General features: G+C 37.5%; 1 protein-coding gene across 2 annotated transcripts in view; it reads right to left on the bottom strand.

The window, feature by feature from the left end:
* The window catches only part of ETS2 (ETS proto-oncogene 2, transcription factor), a 35,239-nt gene extending 7,837 nt beyond the window's left edge, over positions 1-27,402 (bottom strand). Inside the window, exons 1-7 of one of the 2 annotated variants that reach the window (XM_078146532.1) lie at positions 27,313-27,402; positions 16,466-16,537; positions 10,936-11,056; positions 9,508-9,627; positions 8,758-8,958; positions 1,272-1,355; positions 128-352 (exon numbers count right to left, since the gene is read on the bottom strand). In XM_078146532.1, the coding sequence (XP_078002658.1) occupies positions 128-352; positions 1,272-1,355; positions 8,758-8,958; positions 9,508-9,627; positions 10,936-11,056; positions 16,466-16,537 (823 nt within the window). In that variant the 5' untranslated portion in view covers positions 27,313-27,402. The remainder of the gene's footprint in view (positions 1-127; positions 353-1,271; positions 1,356-8,757; positions 8,959-9,507; positions 9,628-10,935; positions 11,057-16,465; positions 16,538-27,312) is intronic. The other variant, XM_078146533.1, reaches the window with a different exon arrangement.
* Between the last annotated feature and the right edge of the window lie 200 nt (positions 27,403-27,602).

Raw genomic sequence — 27,602 nt, 5'->3', positions numbered from 1 at the left:
ACCTAGTGGCTGACCACAAAACATGCTTATTAAGAAAATCAACCCTATAACTCATTTGTCTTCTTAAATGATCTTCCTAAAATCCAAAACCAAAACATATTTACACAAAAAGGCATTTCGATCTTACCAGGATTATTGATGAGCAAATTCAAATTGTTTCCTGGGAAGTCTGGATTCACTGAGCAGTAGTTCACACTTATTGTGTCAAGTCGGGATTTGGAATACAACTGAAACTCCTGCTCAGAATTAAGAATATTAGGTCCTGTAGATGACTGACACAAACTATTCAGGAGGGTTGTTTTGGTACAACTTTGTGTCTGCATTCCATATGGCAGATGATCCATACTACCTCCTGTAACATATTGAATAGTATTGATAGAGCAAATGTGTCTTTATCTTAACTTTTCAAAACCCCAAACCAAATATCCTTAATCTTGTCATTCACTATCCCAGAAAACCACAATCTAATAATACCACTATATTTGTGAAGAGGTTCCACAAATGGAAAAAAAAAAGATTTCACCAGGTTTTTCAACCTTTAAAAAAATCCATTTATCCTCTTATCCAAAGCAGACTTTGCTGAGAAAGCAACTAGCAACTAGTTTTCCACAAATCTAGAATTTAAATGTTATTTCTTCTGGGTGGGTGGTATTCAGTTATTGTGGGAGAAATATGATTTTCTGGAGAATAATGTAAGCTAGTTTGCTTCAGTCCAGCTACCATGTGATTTTAGATCTGGAATGGATGACTATTATATTGGTACTATGAAGACTTTCTTAACTGTTAAGAATTATGAAATACGAGGAAAACCCACAGGAGGTCGTGAAATATTCATTTATATAGATTTTGTTTTGGGGGGAGGAAATGGACAGCTGATTGTCATTTCAATGGTATGTCCTAGAAAATTTAGGCTTTTGACTGACTGGAAATGAGAGGCTTGAATAGATGACTATCTGAAGTCTTGCATTCAATTATTCTAAGATCAGACCACCAGGAGTATTTACTCTTTCAAAGAAAGACTTTAAGATAATTCTGGGCTTTTTAAAATATGAAGGCTCAGAACATATTTGAAGATGACTTTCTGAACTGGGCCTGCCAACCGTGATTTCTTGCTTTTGAGTGGGTTTTAAATTTCTGACTAAGGTTAATGAGGTTATGAAATTCTATTTCCAATTATTGTCCAGATAAGATCTCATATTACAGAATCCCATTCTAAAATAAGGCACACATAATGGAGTGATATTCTTAAATGTAAAAGCAATTAGACTAACCTAATGAATTACTACTGATCCAGTGAGGCACTGAAGTGAGATGGGAGTTTTCTGCATAGAGATCCTCTGCTTTTTCTTGATTCTCTGAAAAACCAACAAGAATAGCCAAAAGTTCAAATTTAGGTACACATACTGCAAGACATTATAATGTGCGCACATGAACACACACACACACACACACACAGAGGCTTGCATATATATGTATATTTTTACTTACACATTTACTTACATATGAAAAAAAAAGAAAATAATTAAATCTACATGTCATGCTTGTAAAAAAAATCAGTTTTCCAAAACACACACACACACACACACACACACACACACACTCTCACTCAGGGATTTTGAGATTATGCATTCAAACTGAATACTTTTGAGTAAGGAAAGATTGATAAAATGGAAATTAATGTGATTAGTAAAAAAAAAGTTATAAAAAACATGATACTGCTAGTGTAAGCTAACAACACTATTTCACACTTAGACTATTACAACAGCAATAAGGGTTGGTCTCCCTGCCTCAAATCTCTCCCCACTCCAGTCCATCTTCCACTCAGTTGTCAAACTGATCTTCCTAATGCACAGGTCTGTCCATGTCATTCTCCTCTTCAATAAACTACAGTAATTCCCAACTACCTACAAGATCAAATATAAAACCCTTTCAAAATCCTCAATAACCTGGCCCCTTCCTTTTCAGTCTTCTTACGCTCCATTCTTCTCACATGCTCTGCAATCCAGTGACACCGGTTTCCTTGCTGTTTCTCACACAAGACTTTGTAAATTCACCTCCTGAGTTCATGCATTTTCACTGGCTGTCTTTCATGCCTGAAATATTCTCCCTCCTCATCTCTGCCTCCTGGCTGCCTTCAAGTCTCAGCTAATATCCCATCTACTGCAAGAAGCCTTTCCCATTCTTCTTTAATCTTAGTGTTTTCTCCTGAGTTTCTTTCCAATTTTTCCTGTATATCTTGTTTCTATATAGTCATTTGAACAGTACCCCCATTACACTATGAGCAACTTGAGATGAGGGACCTTTTTTCCCTTCTTTGTATCCTCAATTTTTAGCACAGTGCTTGGCACATAGTAGATGCTTAATAAATGCTTCATGACTCGAAATGAGTTCTTTCATAAAAAAATAATTATGTGTCTCTCTCTAGGACGTGTGCATACATATATATCTATGTATATATTTACGTGCTCAAGTATGTGTGTACATACATACATACATACACACACACACACCCCTAATTTATGTATCAGTAAAGACTGCTTTGCACAAACCAGTTCTGCTGCTGCATCATCATCATCAACAAAAATAAGCATTTATTATGCATTTACTATGTGTTAAGGGATGCAGGGATACAAAATGCAAAAACACAGTCCCTACCCTCAAGGAAACTGAGAAAGAGCAGTCAGGTAGGAGGAAAATCAGGAGAGATCAGTGAGGCAGCAAAGTGGTACAGTAGATAAAGTGATGGAGTCAGAAAGAATTGAATGCAGCTCTGGCCTCAGGAACATGGACAGAACCAAGATGATGGAGTAAGGCAGGAACTTGCCTGCTCTCCCAAATTCCCCTCCAAACAACTTTAAGGCCCCAAGCGACAACCCACCTCTCACCTAGGCACAAACCAGCTGTGAGGCCAGGCACAAGCCAGCTGTGAGGCCAGACACAAGCCAGTGGCAGGCCCCACCCCAGCCAGTGCTGGCCCTGGGGACAGCTGAATCAGCAGCAGCCATTCCCAGAGCTCTCAGACCACAGATGGTAAAGGGGCTAGATAACTAGTCAGAAGGAGATTAAAGTGGACACTTTGCTAGCACCAGGTACAAGACTCTATTGCATTGCTCACATGGAAATTGAGGTCACAGGCCTAGATCACAGTCCCAGGGCAAAGAGGAGCAGCAGCACAGTGGAGTATGTGGGTGCAGAGGAGTGAGGACCCCAGTCACAGGTCTATGTTGGAAAAGAGTGACTGTGGACTCTTAAAGACTAGAGTACAGACCAGGAAAGCATTGATAACACTTCTCCTTAGATCATACCACCTTGGGAGAACTGAAAACTTATAGATCCCCAGAATTAGATCTGAAAACAGCACTAAGAAAAACCTGAAGCTTGGGATAGTACTATGTCCACCTCAGCACCAAACTTTAACATAAAATTAAAAGTCAAGAAACAGGTTGGAAAATGAGGAAACAACAAAAAAATAGAAAGTTAAGATAGTGACAGGGAAGGTCAAAACATAAACTCAGAAAAGGTCAACAATATCAAAAACAGTTACACTGAAGCCTAAAAGAAAAATGTGGATTGGTGTCAGGCCCAAAAAGAACTCCTGAAAGGGCTCAAAAAGGATTTTAAAAATCAACTAAGATAGGTAGAAGAAAAATTGAGAGATGAGAGTGATGCAAGAGTCATGGAAAAAGAGTCACTAGCTTGGTAAAGGAAGCACAAAAAAATGGAAAAAAGATAATAGAAAAATTCAAAGAAAACAACTCATTAAAAATTAGAATTGGCCAAATAGAAAAGGAAGTCAAAAACCTTACTGAATAAAATAATTCTTTAAAAATTAGAATTGGGCAACTGGAAGCTAATGACTTTATGAGAAATCAAGAAATCATAAAACAAAACAAAAAAATGAAAAAATAGAAGACAATGTGAAATATCTCATAAGAAAAACAACTGACCTGGAAAATAGATCCAGGAGAGAGAGAGTAAAATAGAAATTGAAAGAATCCACCAATTACTTCCTGAAAGAGATCCCCAAAGGAAAACTCGTAGGAATATTATAGCCAAATTCCAGAGCTCCCAGGTCAAGGAGAAAATACCACAAGCAGCCAGAAAGAAACAATTCAAGTATTATGTAAACACAATCAGGATAACACAAGATTTAGCAGCTTCTACATTAAGGGATCAGAGGGCTTAGAATATGATATTAATAGGATTAAAACCAAGAATCACCTACCCAGCAAAACTGAGTATAATCCTTCAGGGGAAAAAATGGATATTCAGTGAAATAGAGGACTTTCAAGCATTCTTGAGGAAATGGACTTTTAATGAAATAGAGGGTTTTCAGGCATTCCTGACGAAAAGACCAGGGTTGAACAGAAAATCCGATTCTCAAATAAAAAACTCAAGAGAAGCATAAAAAGGTAGACAGGAAAGAAAATCATAATGGATTCAATAAGGTTAAAGTTAAACTGTTTACATTCTGGGAAAGGGATACTTTCAACTCTTAAAACTTTATCATTATTAGGGCAGTTAGAATATACATAGAGACTGTGGGTGTGAGTTCACTATGATGGAATGATATACCAAAAAGAAATTAAGGGGTGAAAGAGAGAGATTCATTGGGAGAAAGGGGGAGAGGTAAAATGGGGTAAACTTTCTCACATAAAAGAGCCATGAAAGAGCTAGTAAAATGGAGAGGAAGACAGAAGTAGGGGTGGCTGGCAATGCTTGAACCTTACTCTCAGTCGAATTGGCCCCAAGAGGGAATAACAGAGCACTCAGTTGGGTATAGAAATCTATCTTACTACAGGGAATTAGAAGGGGAGGGGGAAAACAGAAGGGGTGGGAACTGATAGAATGGAGAACAGATTGGGGGAAGCAGTGGCCATAAGCAAAACACTTCTGAGGAGGGGAAGGAAAGGAGAGAGGGAGAGAGGGAGAGAGGGAGGTAAGGATCAACAGAGGGAAAATAAAATGGAATCATAACTGTGAAGGTGAATAGAATGAACTCACCTATAAAACAGAGGTAGATAGAGTGGATTAAAAATTCGAATACTATAATATGTTGTTTACAGGAAACACTTGAAGCAGAGAGACACACACAGAGTAAAGGTAAGGGGCTGGAGCAGAATATTATGCTTCCACTGAAGTGAAAAAGCAGGGTGTAGAATTAGGATCTTAGATAAAGCAAAAGTAAAAACTGATCTAATAGAAGAGATAAGCAAGAAAACTACTTCTTGATAAAAGGTACCATAGACGATGAAGCAATATCAATACTAAACACATACACACCAAGTGGCAGAGCATCCAGATTCTTAAAGGAGAAGTTAAGTGAGTTATAGGAGGAAATACATAGTAAAATTATGATAGTGGGGGACCTCAACTTTCCCCTCTTAGAACTAGATTAAATCTAACCACTAAATAAACAAGAAACAAATTAAAGAGGTGAATAGAATTTTATAAAAGTGAGATATGATAGACCTCTGTATAAAAATGGATGGGAATAGAAAAAGAATATACTTTTTTCTCAGCTCTACAAGGGACTGACACAAAAAGTGACCATGTATTGCATAAGAACCTCACAACCAAATGTAGAAAAGCAGAAAAAGTAAATGCATCCTTTTCAGATCATAATGCAATAAAAATTACATCCAATACAGAGCAGTGGAAAGACAGATTAAAAATTAATTGGAATCTAAATAACCTAATCCTAAAGAATTAATGGATCAAAGAACAAACCACAAAAACAATAATTTCATTTAAGAGAATGACAAGGAGAAAAGATACCAAAACCCATGGGATACAGCCAAAGCAGTGCTTAAGGGAAAATGTATTTCTCTGAACACTTACATCAATAAAGTAGGGAAAGAGCAGATCAATGAATTGGCCATGTAACTAAAAAAACCCAAAAAACTAGAAAAAGAACTAATTAAAAATCCCTAACTGAACACCACCAAATTGGAAATCCTGAAAATCAAAGCAGAGATTAATAAAACTGAAAAGAAAACCATTGAACTAATAAATAAAACTAGGAGCTGGTTTTATGAAAAAAAAATCTATCAACCATTGGTTAATTTGATTACAAAAAAAAGAAAACCAAATTATTAGCATCAAAAATAAAAAGGGTGTATTCACCACCAATGACGAGGAAATTAAAGCAAATGTTAGGAGCTATTTTGCTCTATTATACACCAATAAATCTGACAATCTAAGTGAAATGGATGAATATTTACAAAAATAAATTGCCTGAATTAACAGAAGAAATAGAAATTAAAGAAATTAAACAAACCATCTTAGAAAAAGAAATTAAACAAACCATCAATAAACTCCCTAAGAAAAAAAATCCTCAGGGCAAAATGGATCAACAAGTGAATTCTATCAAACTATTTGGAAAAATCAGTAAAAAAGTAATCCTACCAAATTTCTTTTATGACACAAAAATGGTGCTGATACCTAAATTGGAAAGAGTGAAAACAGAAAAAGAAAACTATAGACCAATTTCCCTAATGAATATTAATGCAAAAATGTTAAATAAATGCTTACAAAGAGCAATATATTATAATTAAAAGTATTATAAAAACTCAAATCAACTACAAAGGACCTATGAAGGAAGATGCTATTCACATCCAGGGAAAAAACTGTTAAATTTATGGTTTTACACTGAACCCTGTTCTTATGTTGTGCTGTGTACATGGAAACGTTCTTTTTTTTGTCTTTTTATATTTAAGTTCAAAATGAATGGAAAAAAAAAGAATGTAAGTTATTCCTTAATTGCTAAATGGTCAAAAGATATGAACAGACGGTTTTCAAAGAAATCAAAGCTATCTATAGTCATATGAAAAAATGCTCTAAATCACTATTGATTAGAGAAATGAAAATTAAAACAACTCTGAGGTACCACTTCACACCTATCAGAGTAGCTTTTATATAAGGAAAAAGGAAAATAATGCATATTGGAGGGGATATGGGAAAACTGGGACGGGGAACTGATCCAACCACTTTGGAGAACAATTTCAAACTAAGCCCAAAAGGCTATAAAATTCTACATACCCTTTGACCCAGCAATACAACTACTAGGTCTATACCCCAAAGAGATAAAAAAAAGTAAAGGATTTGGTTGCACAAAAATATTTATATCAGCTCTTTCTGTGGTGGCAAAGAATCAGAAATTGAGGGAATGTCCATCAACTGGGGAATGACTGAATGAGATGTGGTATGTGATTGTAAAGGAATACTACTGTGCGATAAGGAAAGATGAGCAGGATACTTTCAGAAAAACCTGGAAAGACTTACATGAACTGACACAAAGTGAAGTAAAACAGAACCAAGAGAACACTATACACAATAACAGCAATATTGTACAATGATCAACTATGAAATGTTACTCAACTATTCTCAGCAATATAATGGTCCAACACAATCCCAAAGGACTCACGCTGAAAAATGCTATTCAGCTCCAGAGAAAGAACTGATGGAGTGTGAATGCAAATTGTATCATAGCATTTTTCACTTTATTTTTTATGGAATTTTTTGTGTGTGTTTTCTTTCACAATATGACTAATATGGAAATATGTTTTGCATGACTACATAAGTATAACCTGTACAAAATTGCTTACCATCTCAGGTAGGAGGGAGGGAGGGAGGAAGAGAATTTGGAAATCAAAAATTTAAGAAACAAGTGTTAAAAACTGCTTTTATGTGCAATTTGGAAAAAAAATATTATTTAAAAAAATCTGGCCTCTGACACTTACTATGTGACCCTGGGCAAGTCACTTTACTTTGGTTGGCCTCAACCATAAAATGGAGATAATAATAATCGTACCTACTCACAGTTGTGAGAATTAGATGAAGTGATATTTATAAATATAAAGCACATAGTAGGCGGTATGTAAATGATAATATAAAATACACACACAAAATTGGAATAATCCAATTACTCCCCTCCCAGGGGTCAAGAAGGATAAGGACTGAGAAAGGCCATTAGATTTGACAATTAAAACCATTGTAGATAACTTTGAAGAGAGTTGTTTCAACTGAAAAAGTAGGATAGAATCCAAACTACAAAGGACTTAGAGAGTGAGAAGGGAAGAAATGAATAGCTTTCTTAAGGAGTTTAGCCCTCCCATGAGCCATGAATAAAAAAGGGGGTGGGAGGAAACAATTCAACAAAACCAACTAATACATCAAACAAATCTGACATCAGTGTAATATTCGACATCCATTGCCTCTTCCCTCCTCCCACAGGGCCAAATAAAGGGAAGGAGGTATTTATCTCTTCTTTGGACTCAAGCCTGGTCATTATAAATTAAAAGCACCTAGTTTCAATGTTTTTTTCCCCATAAGTTGTGTATATTATTTTCCTTACTTTAACTTGCAAAAATTCATATAAATACGTATTCATCAGATTTTTTCTTTTACAACTTAGTCATGTTTCTCACATTCATGTGCTATAACTTATTTCATTCCCCATTCGATTGGCATCTACTTTGTTTCCTATTCATTGCCACTATAAAAATGCTGCTACAAATGTGCCTATGTGTTTGAGGCTTTTTTTTTTTTGTAATCATTGACTTCTTTTGAGTAAATGACTAGCAGGGGGCATTTTATTTATTTTCTTGACATAATTCCTAATAAGGCCAATTATTTCAAATACAATAAAATACTCTCAGTTCTCCCAACCTATTACTGAAATGTGGATTCAGTATCCTCTTCACTTGTTCCCAGAAGTAAGAATGTATAGGAGATGACATGTCTTTCTTGAGGTACCTTTAATCATCTGCTCCAGGTGCTCCCAAAGAATGTCACCCACAAAGTCAGGTGCTAGTTCCAGAAATCGTTCCTTGCCAAGATTGCATAAGACTTGACCATTCATTATAAATTTTTGGAAGTTTATATCCATCAGACTGAATTCATTGGTAGCCCAAAAAAGCCACTGGCATACCTGCTCCTCTGTCCAAAGCCAAGGATCTACATGGGGGAAAAAAGGATCAATGGGAGACAGCATAGAAAGAACACTGGAATTGAAGACAGGCTTGAATCCGTTTCAACACCTACTCTCTATGTGAATAAGGACCTGTCCCTTAATCTCATTTATAAAATGGGGAATAATACTACTTGAATCTCACAAACTTGTTATAAGAAAAGTACTCTATAACCTAGAAGTATTAGATAAATGTTATTATTACTATTGTTGGAGTGGGAACAGTATAAATGAAATATTAAAATTTCCTCACTGGTAATACAAACCACTCATTTCATACAATCTAAACATGTTATTATAGATTTTTTTTAAAGCTGTGCTGTCATTAAAGTACTACTATGGAAAATTCTAAGAATTAAACATCATTACCAACAACTCAATGATTGTTTTAGTCTCACTCTATACTTGCTAGTCTTTGAAAAGCATCTTAAGCATCTCTTTTTAAAATAAGTCCAGATCAAAGTTGTTTAATTCAATAGTGGTTGGTTAAGATGGACTATTTAGCTTTATTTTACACACTAAAAACAGGCACTTACTGTTAGGAATACCAAGGCGACACTGTTCCTTTGTGAAACCACTAAAAGTGGCTTTTAAAGCTTGACTCATAACAGCCTTACTACATGGAGTTAGCAGGGGCAATTCACAATTGGTAGGCTCTAGAAAGAAGACAATACAATCACATTTAAAACATGAGCTTGTAATAGAAAATTAGAGCCTGCTGGCAAATACATATAAGATTCTGAATTTAAAAAGAGAACACACACACACACACACACACACACACACACACATACACACATACACACACACCCCTTATCAGAAAACAGCAGTTTTGGCCATGAAATTTTTACAAGAATCTATCAAAAGCATTTAGTAAAAGGTCTGCTATGTGTCAGGCACTAGGTATACAAAGACAAAAACAGAAAAACCGATCAGAATGTAGGAAATATACATCGGTTTATTTTTCCCTCAATTTCTTCAACTATATAACCTGGGGATAATAATAGCACACCTACCTCACAGGGTTGTTGTGAGGATTAAATGAGATAAATAATTGTAAAAAGTGCTTAGCACAGTGCTTGACACATAGAAGATGCTATATAAATGCTGATTTTCTTCCCTTCTCTTCCTCTTCCCATTTCTCTATAAGGTGATGCATTTATACTGCTCTAACATATTTTATTTGTCCTAATTCCTTCAAGCTAATCCCTATGGGCCAGGTCTATAAAGGCAAAATATCTATATGAGACACATATAAAAATTAATGTAATTCAAGAAATAGAATAGATCTAAAGTTACTGCAACCCTAACAAATTCCATTTAACTACTTCATCGGTGAAAGGGCCGTCCCAAATGAGCTTTAAAAATATAGAGATTATTGCCATTGTGTGTAAACACTGTAATAATTTTTACTTTTCAAAAACCTCTAAGTGAATGAGGATGAATCTGTGCTGACTTGCCATAAACTTACCAATACAGAATCATAGGATGGTAAGAGTTAGAAGGGACCTTAAGGAGATCATCTAGTTCAACTCATTCTGTAGAGCAGGAAAAGGTGGCCTATAGAGGTTATGTGACTCAAAACAGTTACTGGCAAAGTCAAAACCAGAACCCAGGGCTAAATAGGGCCTGCCTCTCAAAATAACTGCTCACATGGGGAAGCTAACTCTACATGAGTGAGAATAAGTCAACTGAAATCTATCATCCTTCCAAAAAACATCTGCTAATTCAATGATAAAAAAATACTGCTTAATTAAATATATCAGCATCAATATACAAAGAAATCAAAATATCACAAGCTTCATTATAACATCAAAATCAAAGAAATCTACATTCCTATATGTATATGACAATATTTTTACTAAGCTGAAACATCTAAGGAGATACAATTAGAGTACACATCTATAGTTTACCCTAACTAGAGAAAATCACACATGATTTGTGAATTGTGACCAGGAAATTACCATTAGCAACTGAATCCAAGCCTGTTGGTACCTCTTGAAGTGTCTGTTCCTCATTTAGTGAAGGGAAAAATCCTTCAAACAGTGAATCTGTGCATTCAAAGGTATCAAAAGCTGGTTGACGCTGCCAAAGTAAATTATAAAAATAATTAAAATACGTTTGATTTGCTTTTAACCCTAATTGAAACTGTCAGTGATGCCTTGAAAAATGACTGAATTGACAACAGAATGGCTACTATGAAATTCTGTGGGAATCAATTACCAATTAATAACGAGGAATACTGACTTTACCACGTGGTAATCCTACATAAGCTCTTAGGAGGCCAAAATAACAAAGGCTCTTATTATGTAGCTTGTATGTACCTATTTTTATACATTTTCCTCTTGCCCCAGTAGAACATAAGCTTCCTGAGAGCAAGGACTGCTTTTGCCTTTTCTGTATCTGTAGTGCATAATAATGTACCTGGTACATAGTAAGTGGGGCAGCAAGGTGGCACAGCAGATAGAGCTCTGGGCCTGAGTATGGAAAACCTGAGTTCAAAAAAAGCCTCAGACACTTACTAGTTGCGTGACCCTGGGCAAGTCACTTTAACCCTGTTTGTCTCAATTTCTTTACCTGTAAAATGAGCTGGAAAAGGAAATGGCAAACCACTCTAGTACCTTTGCCAAGAAAACTCCAAATGGGGTCATGAAAAGACAGATACAATTGAAACAACTCAATAATATGTAAGCAAGTAGTGAATGCTTGTTCAATGATGGACATATGTTATTATAATGTCAAGGGTTATTCTGGAATCCAAATAAAAAAATCATTAACAAAATACATAATAAGTCTAAATAACAAAATACTGAATATTAGCGTACTAAAAGTCTTTTGATATAATTAGGTTCAAAACTGTTATATTTTGGAGGTTGAAAAAAGAGGCTAAAATTTTGGAGAAACATAAACACATGAAAATAGAACAGTCTCATTCTGTATTCCTAACAACACAGCATTTTGACAATTGTTAAGTTCATAATGAGAAATTTAGAAATTTTAAAATAGAAGACTTCATTACTGGTTGTAAAAGAATTAAAAATGAAGTGAAGATAAGAGTTCAGGCACTAGAGATATTAAAAAATTATTTAAGTCAGCAAATACTCATGAGATTCTAGGGTTTGTAAATGACCAATATATTTAAAATGTTTTCTTTATGCAGATTTCTGGCCTCTGGAAACTGCTACATCTAGTGACAATAAATACTGACAAGTACACCTAGTGACAAGTTTACTCATGTTTAACCGTGTATGCTTCTTCAAGCATTACAGCTAGACTTTGCCCAATTATATCCTGTGGTACATAATATAGCAAAATATGAAGTAATATATGAATTCATTTGAGCTCCAGTAACATGTCAACTGCCTGCTATGAATATCTCTTCCTGGATGTCCTATAGGTACCTTAAACTTAGCAAATATATAAGAAAACTCATTATATCTGTTTTCCCTGTCTCTCAAACTGAAACTGCCTATACTCCAAATTTTCCTATTTCTGTTGAGGGTACCACTATCCTTCCAGTCATTTAGGTTCACAACTCTGAAGTCATCTTTGACACTTCCCTCTTCCTCACTCCTAAAAAATAATCAGTTGTCAAATCTATTTTGTATTCTAGCTCCGTGACATCTGACACCCTCTCTTTACCTACAGTCACCACACTGGTTTGGGTGTTCATTACATTTTGCTTTGATACTTCTTGCATCTTATTTCTCCTTTCTCTAATTCATCTTCCACACAGCTTCAAAGATAATCCTGCTAAAGCACAGCTGTGATCTTGTCACTCTCCTGCTCAAAAATCTTCAGTTGCTTCCCACTGCCATTGAATAAAATACAAGCTGCCCTCCACAATCTGGCTCCTAGCTTTTATTTCAATAGATGCCTCCCCTTTATGAACTCTACATTCCAAGCAAACTATTTCTTAAATCCAATAGTCAATCTCCTGCCCTCATTTATTCACCCCTACGGCTAGAATTATTCCCTCATTTCAAGTTCTTGGAATCTTACCAGTCATTACCGGTTTCTCTTTCCTCAATTTCCCTTGTACAACACTCATTTTGCACATTTTATATTTGCCCATTAAAACATAAATTCCTTGAGAGAAAAGACTTTGTATTACTAATATACCTAATCCAATGTGTTGTACAAAGCTATGTGTTAACAAATAACTGAGCATCTAATTATACTAATGGGATTTTTGTCAATACTTAAAACTACAGGCAAAGTAGACTAATTTTATGAAAAGATGAATCTCCTGATTGAGATAGAATAAAAAATAGGAAACAAAACCTTTAAGGTATGTTCCTATTCCTATTAATCTATACTAAAATTAATGAATAAAATTTTCTCTTATATAAACTTAGGTGCATCTTTGAATGTTACTTCAATGTCTAAAGTGGCTCTTTATGTTAAATAAGAACCTTTTGGTTTATTAAAAAAGAAACTAGCAATGGTCTTTAAATATTATCTGATACAAATGAAACTACTATTATACCAGACATGTAAGAATGTTAAGATCTTCTTCCTCCCATAAGTAAAAGATAAAAAGTAAGAGATAACTTAACTTGTTTAAGAAAAAAAAAGTATTTACATTTAGAAAGGCCATATTTTTTCTACATAAATTGGAAATTTTATATCATGTGTACCATCTGTTGAGTCAATTTAAAGGAAAGATGCATCGAGGCTATTAAATAAATAGAAAATACATTTTTATGTTCTCTCTTATTTCAGAAAAGTAATATTATGAATATGACATCATAAGACAACAAAAGCTGAAGCTCAGCCAAAAAAACAGGAAATAACTAACTATAATCTTTGGGGAAAAAATAAAATAGGCTAGCAAATCAGAAATGCTAATCCTCAGGTTACTCTTCTCTTTTTTTTCTTTTAGACAATTGGGGTTAAGTGACTTGCCCCAAGGCCACACAGCTAGTCTGAAGTCATATTTGAACTCAGGTCCTTCTGACTTCAGGGCCGGTGCTCTATCCACTGCGCCACCTAGCTGCCCCCTCAGGTGACTTTTCAACCAGGCCAACTATGAGAAAATCTCCAATGAGAAATAGTTTGCCTGGAATGTAGAGTTGGTAAAGGGAGGCAGTATGAAATAAAAGCTAGCACCCAGCCTATCCGTAGTAGAAAGCTAGACTTGGATTCAGAAAAACGTGGTTCAAAACTCATTTCAGATTGTTGTTTGTCTTTTGTTTTCAAAGAGGACCAATGACACCATGGGGTAATGTCTTGACTTAAGTGTGAACTGGATTTAAGTGAGGCAGAATTGCACAAAGTCATTAGCCTCACTTTCTCTTACACAGTCCAGTGGCAAAACAAAAGTCAGGATAACTGGTGATGGCTCAGAATGCAGTGGATGACCTTGGCACCTTTGATGTCTAACCAAGCTCTAAGCACTCCACAGCACCTACTTCAGCCACATTCATGGCTGTTGATATAAATTGTTCTCTTCTACTCATTCCAGTCAACAACCCCCTAATTCACCAATGGGTCTGAAGTGCTCAAAGTCAGCGGTTACCCTCAACTTACTTTAGCTTGTCTGCTGAGAAAGTTTCACTGGGGTTTGGCTGCTCTGAGTGCTATAGTTTCTTGGAGACACAGGTGAAGGTATCTCATTTCAGATACTAACTAGCTAGCCATGTGACTCTGGGCAGGTTATTTATAAGCTCCTCATCTATAAAATGGGGACAATAATAGCATCTACATCACAGGATTGTTGTGAGGACAATGAGATAATCTTTGTAAAGTGCTTTGCAAACCTCCACAAGCTATATGTTAACTGTTATTACTATTACAGAGATTTGGAAAAAAATAACATAGCATAGCAAGTCAGTAATGTTAATCTTCAGGTTAGTTTTCAATGGTCCTAATTATGGTGAAATCCTCAAATCTGGGGAAGAAGGTAGGTGCAATGGAACAAGTATTATATTTAGAGACAAGGAACTTGAGTTCAAAATCTGACTCTGCCACTTATTATCAATGTAAACTTGGTTAAGTTTCTCTGGGTCTCAGTTTCCCCAAATGTAAGTAGAAGGGATTAGACAAGGTGATCTTAAACATCCCTTCAAGTTCTAAATTTATGATCCTATAAATAAAAAACTTACTTGAAATTCATTTGCATTATAATCTTTTAAAATCAGTTTCTTGTGTTAAAATGAGAATGGTTTTCACCTACACCTCCTTAGTATCTAAAAATATTGCCTGAACACTGTTTGACTTACTTTATTTTTACAACAAAGATAGATAGATTGGTATAAGATAAATTGAACTAGAAACATGTTCAAATGAAGTAGAAAATGCTTTAGGCAGAGCAGGCTCTTTTCTCTTCAACATGTTTTTTCCCTTACTGCTACAAAATACAAGACATATTTAATGTACTAGCAGGGAAAAGCATAAGAGATACTGGCACACACCTGAATTCCATGCTAATTACAGCCTAATTTCTATTATGTCCCAGAGGGCATTAACTGAATGCACCTTGTGGAATAAGCAACCATTGCAATCAGTTTTAGAGTTCAGGACCATTTTCTGGTACCATTCCCTTACGTCCATTATAATACTAAAATCCTGAAATTCTCTTTTTGAAGTTAGGTGGGACAAGTAGCCAAGAGCAACACTTGCAGAAACTTGGTGAGAGGGCAAAAAACACTGGAAAGAATTCTTCCAGCCATTTCCCAATTGACAATCAAAAGATGTGAACAGAAAGTTCTCAAAAGAAGAAATCCTTGCTATTAACAGTTATACAAAAAAAAGTTCCAAATCACAATTAATTCCACCTTATGCCCATCAGATTGGCAAAGGTGAAAAAAAATGAAAATAACAAATATTGGAGGGGCTGTGGGAAAAATATACACACTAAGGTACTGTTATGAATTGGTCCAGCCATTCTAGAAAACAATTAGGAAATCTACCTAAAAAGTCAATAGACTGTGGGTACTTTTTGATCCTGTTACACCACCACTAGGCCTATATTTTATTCTAAAGAGATCAAAGAAAGAGGAATTTTACAGCAGCTTTTTTTTAAATGTCAAAGAACTAGAAATTAGTCAATTATGGAATGGCTAAACAAATTATGGCAACAGTAATATAATAGAATATTACTGTGACATAAGAAACAGAAAAGAGATCATTTCAGAGAAACCTGTGAAGATTTGTATGAATGATAAAGAGTAAATAATACCAACAGAACAATTTATTATTAGTGAAAGAACCAACCACTGTTCCTTTCAGTGCAATGACCACCCACTTTTCCAGAGAATCATAGATGATGGATTAAAAGTGCAGAATTAAATACATTTTTAGACATGACCAATGAGGGAATCTGTTTTACCTGACTATGAATACTTGTTACAAGGGTTTTGTTTTTGATTTTTTGTTTTCAATGGAAGAGCCAGGAGAAAATTATTTTTGTTAATTGGGGAAAAAAAAAGGAAAGAGTTCTTATATCTCACAGTTTATGTGTCTCCTTTGTTGTCACAAATATTCACTCACCTTAAGTGTTCCTCTGTAATAGTTAGACACAGGAGCTACTTGGTCCATGTTCTTGATTCCAAAGTTATTCATCTTAAAAACAAACAAAATTTTAAAACTTCAAAAAAATTCATAACTTGGTCACACAAACACAATTCTAGTACTGTAATAACTTTTATTCAATACTCATTTAACAAACATCATTTAACAAGCACTTATTAATTATGCGAAGAGTACTGTGCTCTATAGCAGAACATATAATTTGAAAATACTGAAAAGTCTCACTTAAAAGACTTATTTTTTTCCTAATGGAGCTTAAGATTAATATGTTTCTCACTATACATGGCAAACAAGTAGTCTAATTTTTAAAAAGAGTGACAATTTCAATTTTATTTATTAACTCCTATTAAAGACCTTATGGAAATGCCTTTTTAATCTGGGCACAACCGGGTTAAGGGAGTTTCTACAGTAAAGTATCTGGAGGGAAGGAAAAAAGGAGGGGAAAGAACCTCAGGATTACTTTCTGGATGATTCTGGGAGCATACTTCCTTCTAATCTGAGCTGTGCTTACTTTACCCAAATTGAAAAAGCAGGCAGAGAGGTATGGAGAAATTCAATTTAATTACATACCTTAAATCCATGTAAAACATTCTATCAGTTGCTGGAAATACAAAGATGATATGTGACAGAGACTATGTCCTCAAAGAATTGTAGCATAAATAAATCTGTCTCAAGGCAGAATGTGATAGAGGCAATGGAGAATGCCAGAAAAGATTCTAGGAATACTTAAGAAGGAGATTATTTTCAGCTAGGAGGATCAGGGAAGGGTTTATGGATAAAAGTGGCACCTTAGTTGATCCCTGAAGACAAAGATTTCAACAGGCAGAGATAAGGAAAGGGTCAGACTATGCTAATGTAGCTGAGCTAAATATGCTGAAGGTCAGTGTGTAAAATTGCCATTCAGTTATGAGGAAATGGATTCAAAGATAAACAAATTTTCAAACTGCTGATTTTGGTCTGTTGGGATTATGACTCCAGGTGAAGATCAAATCAGTCACTGAACTTTCTTCTAGACAGACAGCTGTGGCTTCAGCTCTAGCTTTATAGTGCTTGTAAAGTGATTCATAAAAGTTTTGCTGGTACAGACCCTGAAGGCTAATCAGCTGTGGGAGGTGAGACTCTTCTTGGGCCCAGATTAAGGATGGAATGTGGGAAGGAAGCACAATGATGATAATTTACGCTTGTATAATTCTTTAGTTTACATAGCCCTAGCATGTATTTGGAGACATCTACACATTATTTCACTTTAACCTTATAACCCCAGTATCAGCATATTATCTCCTCTTTACAAATAAAAAAATGAAGTTCAGAAAGATTAAAAGGTCAGTAAATGAGAGAGCCAGGAATTAAATCTAAGTCTTCCAAATTAAAATCATCCTTTTCAGATCTATACAAGGTTCTTTCTTGGGCCCTCTTCTTTTTTCTTGACCTACTTTCTCTTGGAGATTTCATCAGTTTCTCATGTTCAATTACCATCTCTATGAAGATGACATCCAGATCTCTGTATCTTTACAAGTCTCTTCTGAACTCCAGTCCTGCACCACTATTTCCAGTTGGTTATTTCAAACTGAATGGTCCATAGGTACCTCAAACTCAGTATATACAAAACAGAACTCACTGTTTTCCTAGAACCTACCCCTCTTCTGAACTTAACTGTTTTTGACTAGGGCACTACTGTCCTTGAAGGTTAACATTAAAACAAAAACAAGAAAACCAGGAAGATTTTGGCAACTGGTCCTATCACTTTCTGGCAAATAGAGGGAGAAGAAATAGAAGCAATGTCAGATTTTATATTTTGGGGCTCAAAGATCACTGTGGATGGTGACTGTAGCCATGAAAATTACAAGACACTTGCTCTTTGGAAGGAAAGCTAGGGCCAATCTGGACAGCATACTAGAAAGTAGAGAGAGACATCACCATGCTGACATGGTGATATGGTAAAAGCTATGGCTTTTCCAGTAGCAATGTATGACTATGAGAACTGGACTACAGGGAAAGCTGGGTGCCACAGAATCAGTGCTTTCGAATTGTGGTGCTGCAGCAGACTTTTGAGGGTCCCTTGGACAACAAGATCAAATCAGTCAATGTTTAAAGAAATTAATTCAGGCTATTCACCAGAAGGAAGGTCAAATACTGAAGCTGAAGCTTAAATACTTTGGCTACATGATGAGAAGATGGGGCTCATTGAAAAAGACCCTTATGTTGGGAAAGACTGAAGGCAAAAGAAAGAGGGGACCGGAAGACTACGAGATGGATAGTGTCATGGAAACAAGAACTTGGACAGACCGAGAGAGGACAGAAAGGCCTGGCATATTAAGGTCCACAGGGTCACAAAGAGTCAGACATGACTGAATGACTGAACAGTAACAACTACTACTGTTCTATTTATCCAGGTTTGAAACCTCAGCATATCCTCAACTCTTCCCTCTCCCCACAAATCCAATTAGTTGCCAATTCCATTTGATTTGACCTCCATGATATTTCTCACACCTATCACCATCCTTGTACTCACAAGGCCACCAATCTGGTTCAGACTCTCATCACTTTATGCCTGGACAACTACAATAATGTTCTCATTGGTTTCCCTGCCTCTAGTCTCTCCTCTCTCCAATCCATCCTCCACACAGCTGTCAACAAGATATTACTAATGGGAAGGTCTGACTATGTTACTTCCCAGCTTAAAAAAGATTCGGTAGCTACCTACTGCTTTTAGGATTAACTAAAACTTCTCTATTGGGTACTTAAAGCCATTCACAATCTGGCTTTATTCTGCCTTTCCACAGGTACCATATATAACTGGCATACTTTACCTTCTAATCAAACTGGCCTTCTTGTTATTTCTCATATGACATTCCAACTCTGGCCTCTCTGCCTTTATACAAGATTCCCCCCAAGTGAGGACTATATCTTTACCTCACTTGCACTTCTTAGAATCCAAGCTTCCTTCAATTTCAGCTCAAGATCCATCTCCATGAAGACTCTCCTTATCCCCTTAGTTGCTAGTGCCTCCTCCACACCCCAAATAACTTTGCATTTACTTGGCATATGTTTTATATTTACATATAAATATACTTTATATTATATTTACATTCAGAGAGGCAGTATGACATGGTAGTTAGAGTTGGCCTCAAAGCCAAAAAGAGGTGGGTTTAGGTTGTGTGTGGGGGGGAACCTTCGGCCTTGAGTCCATGTGTGGTCCTCAAGTGAGGCCTTTGAGTCAAAGGGCCTAGACCAGTGGTGTCAAACTCAAATAGAAATGTGAGCCATTAAACTTTGGATTCCTGAAGCTGCATGTTGACTTAGAAAATCACATGTTAACATTATCTATGTTTTGTTGTATTTTGATTTATTTTATTAAATATTTCCCCACTACATTTTAATCTGATTCTTGCCTGCATGAGAATGTTACTGGCTTAATATTTCCAGTTGGTTATTTCCAAATAGGTACCTCAAACTCAGTATATCCAAAACAGAACTCACCAACACTGTATTCTAAGCAACTCTCTAAGACCATAAATTGCATAGAAAATGACATTCTGCATTGGTAAATGAAGTTTTCTCACTCGGGGTTCCTCACACCAATTAAATCACAGGTCCAGTCCCTATCACTATACTTTGTATTTGCTGCATAGAGCATGGACTAAATGTGTTGATATAACCTGACAGAAGCATTACCACTGATCTTTCCCCTAAGACATATAACACCACTATTATCTAACTTAGGTATACTTGCTGTTTTCTCCTTTGAAGGCAGGTACTATTTAGTCTTTGTATTCTCATGGGCTAGCATAGTACCTGTCTTGTTATAGGTACTTAATAAATATTTGCTGATTAAATGATCGATTTACTTCTACATAAGAGTTTCAGCTCTAGGAACACACATTTCTAAAATCAGGGGAGAATCAAATTCACTGCGGTTCTATTACTTGCTCAAGTTCACAGAAGCAAGTTTTAGGCCTAGCACTTCAGTGTTTCAACCAATTCTTTTTTAAAAATTCGAGTTTTGAAACCATATTATAAGATTCTATAACTTTAGCTATAATAGCTCACTCTGAAAATTTTGGTAAAATTATATTGCAGGGCAATTCTACATACTTCTCTAAGCAATACATCCTGATCCCTCCAGTTACAAATAATCTCTCTTTCCTCTCAACTCTCAAGGTCATCTTTTATATAGATATTAAATTTTACCTTGTTTTGTAGTGATTTATGTACATATTACCTTCCCTTAGACTAAATTCCTTAAGAGTTGGGAAGACATGGACAAGAACCACAAAGATTACATTATAGTTGCCTATGTAATTCTTGGTATAGTTGGGTTGGTATAAAAGGCACACTGTAAATCTTATGGGGACAATTCTAACACCCCCCTCCCCCACCTTGGGAAACATAAAGAAGCTAAAGGTGTAATTTTTAAACCAAGGATTAGCAATTTAGTGCAAGCAATTCAAGGTCAGGTTTTCAATTTTGGATTGCCGAGGAGATGGAGGGAGTACTTACTGACACTATCATTATCAGGAGGCTAATCAAAGACCAAGAGGAGAAACAATGGCTATTTGATTCTGCTGAAGCAGATAGTTACGATGTATTCCCCCTATCTCTCATGTTTTCTTTTGTTCTTTCAGGGAGACTATGTTCCTGCTCCAAAGTTAACTGAATTAGCTGGAAAAAGGATTGATCCTAATTGGTTTTGGTTGTATATTTCATTATTTGTGAAGGGAAAATTGGAGGGGGAAGCTGGCAGGAGAAGCAGTGGTTGGCAAAGTATGAGAGATAAACAGAGAAGACAGACAACCTCTGTATGAATTTCAAGGAGGAAGAGTTTTTTTCCTATACATTGTTGAGTCACGCTTCCTTTTCCATTGTTTTCCCACAGAAATGCAGAGGAATCACTCCACAGGAGTCAAATTACTAGAAGGTCCTGGTGCTGGGAGATGGGGAATAGCTGGACAAGGCCAAATATACCTATATTCCAAAGCGGGGAGTCAGCTATGAGGGAGTGGTGGCTCCTTCTTCACTTTCAACCTAACAGACCTCCAAAACCTTATCAATTGGCTATACACAAATGGAAGGAATGTTTATAATGGATCCATGAAAGTATCAAAAAATGTCCCTTAGCATCTAGTACAATGTTTTGGCCCTAGTCTGTCACAAATTTATGAATGAAGTTGAATAGCTTAAATTATGACTATATTTTTACTTAGGTTAATTTCCAACTACTTAAATTATTGTTAGTAGTAGTATAATTCACTCAACATCCTTCTGCTTCAAAGTTTTGGTAGAGATAGAGCTTCTGCCACATTGGAGAACACTAATTGCTTATAATACAATAGGCATTATTAGTATATTCCTGAGGGCTAGATGGCAATTATATAGTAGTTTGAGATTTGCGAAGTGCCTCAGTGCATTATCTCATTGGAGCCTGACCACAATCTTGTGAAGCAGATGCCATAGGTATTATTATTCTCAATTTACAGATAAAGAAATTAAGACTCAAGAGAAATTTAATGACTTGCCCAAGTTCACGTGGCCATGGACTTCAGAAGTAGGATTCATTCAAATTTCTCTGCATATCTAAACCTACATATAGCACGTTCTCAATTTATTTTTTATAGTCTTTTAAGTTTATTTCTTGGATTTTCTTCATAAGCAATACTATCATTAAAGGACATCTGTTATACTAAATGTGGACAACAGGGAACTAGAAGATGTGTCAAGCTTCCAAAAATTTTAGTTCACAGAATCATAAATTTGAAAGTCGGTAGGGACCTCAGTAGCCATCTAGCCCCAACTCACCCATGAAGGCATTCCCCCCAAAACTGACAAATGGTTATTTGACCTCTTCTAGAAGATCTCCAAAGGTGGGGGAAACACCTCTGGAAGCAAGCTATTCTAATTCTGGACAGTTCAAATTGCTAGGAAATTTTGTTTTTCCTGACATCAGATCAAGTCTAATATCTCCTCCGCATCTGTCCTTCAAAATACTTGAACAGAACTATCATGTCTTCTCCTGAATCATTTTGTTTTCTTTTCCCTCCAGCAAGCTCAAAACCTGCCTATGGATCTTCATATGACAAGTAATAAAGATCCTTCACTATCCTGATTGCCTTTCTCTGGACACTCTCCATTGTAACTTCCTGAACTGAACACAATGCTCCAGGTTTACATCACTAACAACCTACTGGCCACAGTTAAAACTATGATCAAGATTTGACTTTGAAAAATAAAACAGAAAATGGTTTAAAAAATACATATTGAAAATGTATCAGTCACAGATTAGAAGTAGCAAAATTTAATAAAAATACACATTTGGCAGCCCAGATTGTCTATGTCAAGTTTAACCTAGAATTCATATTTATTACAAGTACACTAGGGCATTTTTCCACCACAGGATTGATACACAGTACAAGTAGAATATTATTAAGCTATATTCCTATTGATTATTCATTATTCTATTAAGTAACTCCAAATTGAAGGATTTTGCTATTTCGTATAAATGTTCTTATGTCACATGTTCATTAAGCAGGAAAGCCTTAAAAAGAGACTATTTAAAATAGATATTTTAAATGACAAGTCTTTATTTGTATTCTCACTAGCTAGTTGCATGAACTGAATGAATATAATTTTCCATAAACATGCCAAGTGCTAGAGTTCCCCTCTCTCAGTTCCCCCTACTCTCCCCCAGACTCTATAACTCACAAAAGTTTACTTTGCTTCAACTGGTTTAACAGTTGCTTTCTTGCTTTATCTGGAACCCCAGGTCCAGGTCACTGCCCAAAGAAGCCAGGCAAAACCTGGGCCCCAGTTAATCAGTGTCTGAACCTGTCTGCCTTGCTTAGTTCCACCCACACTCCCAGAATATGCAGGTTAGCTAGGGGAGGGAGCTTACTTAGACTGAAGGTAACCTCTCTCCCTTGGAAAGGAGATCAATCAAAAGGAAATGCTGTGGCTTTGACTTTTTCATTAACTTAAAATTAATTTTTATCATTCCATTTAAAACTCTTTTGATTTACTAATTTTTCTATTTCCAAGAGCCATTCAATTTAGTTACTAGTACTTGAGCAAAGACACCAGCCATTTCCTCAAGATGGGAATGATAGCCTATGAATGGTGAATGGCATAAGCAGGACTATTTTGAGTGGGTGGAGAGACCTTGGGTGGTGTGTTTTCTTTTCAATAATGACCCTTGTAAATGTTTGTCTGAGTTAAATTTCAGGGTAGAATGTTTTTCCAGTTAGGCTTTTATTCAAAACATTTCAGGTGATAAAGCACTAGCTCATATGAAGTTAAAAATGAGAAATCCACTTTGTAGAAAGGAAGCAGTTTATTCTAATTAACCAGTAGATCATGGTTAATCTACACAAGTGAAATTTATGTGTGTTATCAGTATTCTCAAGGCAGATCAGTGTAATAAATCTCTTAAAGTTTATTGCAAATTAGTAATATTGTAACAAAGTAATGGAGGCATGTTATGTTCTATAGCTAAACATCTCATTTTCACGGCTCATTTCACATAAACTTAAGGTATAGTACATTATGCTTTCGAATTTACTCAGTAAAAATAAATGTTAATCATATATAACTGTACATTCAATACTGTTCAGTATCAGTTGTTTCCCTGCTTTAAAATGTAACTATTTTCAACTATTAACACATTTTTCTTTCTTTTTTGGGGGGTAGGTAAAAGCAATTATCAAGATTGCAACAAAAATTGATTTATGTGGTGATACTTGATGTGTGTTATATTTTAACAAGCTACAATGGGTAAAAAAAAAAGCAATCTGATTAGTTATATCTACCTGAAACTATTTCCTAGGACACTTTGATTCTGCATGGTTTTACAAAACTCTTAAGAGCTGGATAACAAAAGAATTGTTTTGTAGTTAGTAATTACAGCTCTTTACATAGGAGTGAGTAGGGAGCTATTTCTCCTAGTATTTGTATTAATAGCCAGAAACACAGTTCCAGATTCATTCTCTCAGTCAATAAAGCTGAAAAAAATCTAGCACAAAGCTAAGACTTAAGAATCCTTCCCCTGTGCCCCCAAAAAGGGGGGGGAGAGAGAAAATGGGAAAACAAAGTGTCGATAGGAATGCTAGATCGGGAAGGGAAGAAGCTGGAAGATCCAGACCCTACATCCAGGTAAGGAGAATGATGCCCAGAAAGAATGATTCTTACAAGGTTGTTCAAGATAATAAATAATAGTTTGAGGATTGAGACTAAGGTCCTCTCAATTCAAATCGTGTTATTTCACTTGTGTAGATTAACCATGATCTACTGGTGAATTACAATAAATTGCTTCCTTTCTTCAAAGTGGACTTCTCATTTTTAGCTTTAAAATCGACTATATCTAAAAGTGATTTTAGTGTCTGCTATACTGGATGTGTCATAAAGTGTAGTGTGTAAAAATGACTATCTTAAAATACGATGACACCAGTCCACCAGCCCTCCTCCCCACTGTTTGTCCAACACTGAGCCTGCATTTTCTAATTAGTACCGTGGTTGGTGTGGTATGCGACCCTTGGTGTTTTGTTTGGAGAATGGTGAGGAAGAGTGCGCTAAAGGGTTTTCAAGGAAAGCCTAACTAGAAAAACATCCCAACCTGAAATTTAGCCCAGATTAACATTAAAAAGTCTCAGTGTTGAAAAGAAAACAGTCTCTACTCATAGGCTACCATTCCCAGCCTAAGGAAATGGTTTGTGCCTGGCCCATTTACTGAGTGTTTAAATAGATTGGGTGGCTCTTAGAAACAGAATAAAGTTAGTAAATCGAAAGAGGTTTAATTGGTGAATCTTTTGATTCACCAACCTCTTTTGCTCCTCACTAGCTCCCTTCCCCAGCCAGCCTGTTCTCTGGGAGTGTGGGTGGAATTAAGCAGGGAAGACAGGTTCAGACACTGATTAACTCAGGACCAGGTTTTGCTCGGCTTTTTTGGGCAACGACCTGGACCTAAGGTTCCAGGTAAGTAAAGAAAGTAAACTTTTGTGAATTATAAAGTCTGAGGGTGGTGGAGGGGACTGAGAGGAATTCTGGCATGTAGCATGTTTATGGAAAATCATATCGTTTAGTGCATTAAAAACAAAATAAGAGGAAAAAAAAAACCTGGCCTTGTGCCCCTCCCAAATCCGGGAAGCATTTTTCATTCTGTGACGTCACAGTAATAGCAGTACTCTGATCCAGTCTAATTCTAAACAATAAGAGGGTCAGATGTCAGAGTAGGTGCTATTTTATTCCTTGTGCTTGTATTTCTATCCCCGCAGTGGCTAAAAATGTCAGGTACAGAGTTGGGGCTTAATAAATGCTTGTTGATTAACTGAATGAATATGCGTAAGGCTGATGGGATATGGGTTTATTAATTCCTAAATCATTGAAAGCTATTTTAACCTTCTTTCATCCTTTTACCACATAAAGTATTGTATTTCAAGTCTGCTAGGGAAAATCCCAAAGAAAAAGGGTCTGCATAGTAGGTTCGTATTTCTTCAAAATAAAACAAAAGACGGCACCCTTCCCCACCCTCGCGCCGCGCCCCCCCAAAACCCCCAACTTACTGACTTTGTACATATCGCACTATGTGAAACAAGTCCAGTACAACAGGGACTAAAATCACTCCATTGCAACCCATTTATAGCCAGGATTTAGAGATCACAAATTCTCTCCTTATCTTCCCCACTCCCTTCTGAGCATTTGTTAATATTATCTATACGGATAATGTGAAATAATACAACGTTAAAGGGCAGCCCTCATTTAAAAAAATAAAATAAAACCCAAGGAAAACGTCCGGGAATGAAACCCTTCAGGGTTACACCGAAGCTTTAGTGCCCCACTTCCCCTTGAGATCTGTGGCTCAACAAGCACTAATTAGGCGCTTACGGGGGTGACGCGCCCCGCGCCAAGCGCCTGGGACAGATACAAAGAAGTCGGGGCAAAGCGGCTTCGGCCCCCAGGAGCCCACCGTCCAATGGCGCGGCCCGGCACGCCGAGAGGCTCGCACCCAAGGTGGAAGGTAATCTCCAGGTTAGGGCTCTCGGGGGGGAGGGATGGGGAAGGCTCCTGCAGGTTAGAGCCGAGCTTTCTGAAGGACCCAGAAAAGCAGCGAAGGCAGGCTGCGGAGGGGAGGCGGGAGGGGATTTTTCCGGTCACTGGTCACTAGGCGCTACACTGGGAAGTGTCACACGCATCGGGTCCACCCCTCGTCTCATTATTTCTCGAGGGCCTTCCCAGTCTGGGGGTGGGACCCTGGGAGAGAGCGAGGAGGAAGCGAATTTACGCCACCCTTCTAGGAAACGCAGCAGCGGGGAGGGGTGCGGGGGCGTGTGGGGTGCGGAGGAGGAAGGGTGCGGAGGAGCAGGGTGGAAGGGGGAGGTGAGGTGCGGAGACGGGGGGAGGAGGGGTGCGGAAGAAGGCAGAGGAGGGGGTACGGGGGTGTATGGGTTCGGGGGAGGGGTGAAAGGAGAGGGGGTGCCTTTGCCACCCCCCAGCACAGCTGGAAGCGGCTCGGGAGCCGGGCACTTTCCAGCCGTAGAAGAGCTCTTTTCCAGCCCCCAACACCCCCTAGCACAATCACCCCATTTCCGTTCCCATCAGGCAGGGTGCCGGGCCCCGCTTTCCCCCTCCCTCCGTCACTGCCCGGGGGTCGGGTGAGAGGCGGAGGGGCAGGAGCCCTCGCGGACGCCCCAGCGGCCCGAAGCTTTTCCCGGGCTCCGGCCCCGGCTGTCCGGCCCCAGGATCCGGCGCCCCTTCCTTCCCCGGGTGTAATCCCCTTCCCTTCACCGCGGGCGGGGAAGTGGCGGCGGCTCGCGCTTACTCACCTGGGCCGCGGGGCCGAGAGGTTCCAGCGCAGGCCGCGGTCGTCAAAGCCCGGACACCCCTGCCTCAAAAACCAGGGGCTCCCGAGAGGCTCCGGAGCTACCACGCAACGCGATCCGAGACCCGCGGAGAAGCAGCCCCGGCGGGGGAGGAGGAGGAGGCGGTGGCGGGAGGCGAGGCGGGGGCGGGCGGGTCAGCACCAGAAGGGAAGGCGTCTATCCAGCTCTCGGCTTCGGCCCTGAAATGGCAGCCCGGTCCCCGCTGCGCCCGCTCCGAGCTCCGCAGCCTCGGG

This window comes from Phascolarctos cinereus, unplaced genomic scaffold (genome assembly GCF_003287225.1).
Source record: "Phascolarctos cinereus isolate Bilbo 61053 unplaced genomic scaffold, phaCin_HiC Scaffold_726;HRSCAF=1367, whole genome shotgun sequence".
Taxonomy (NCBI): Eukaryota; Metazoa; Chordata; class Mammalia; order Diprotodontia; family Phascolarctidae; genus Phascolarctos; species Phascolarctos cinereus.
The sequence above is the reverse complement of the archived record's forward strand: the minus strand, read 5'-3'. Positions and strand labels throughout refer to the sequence as shown.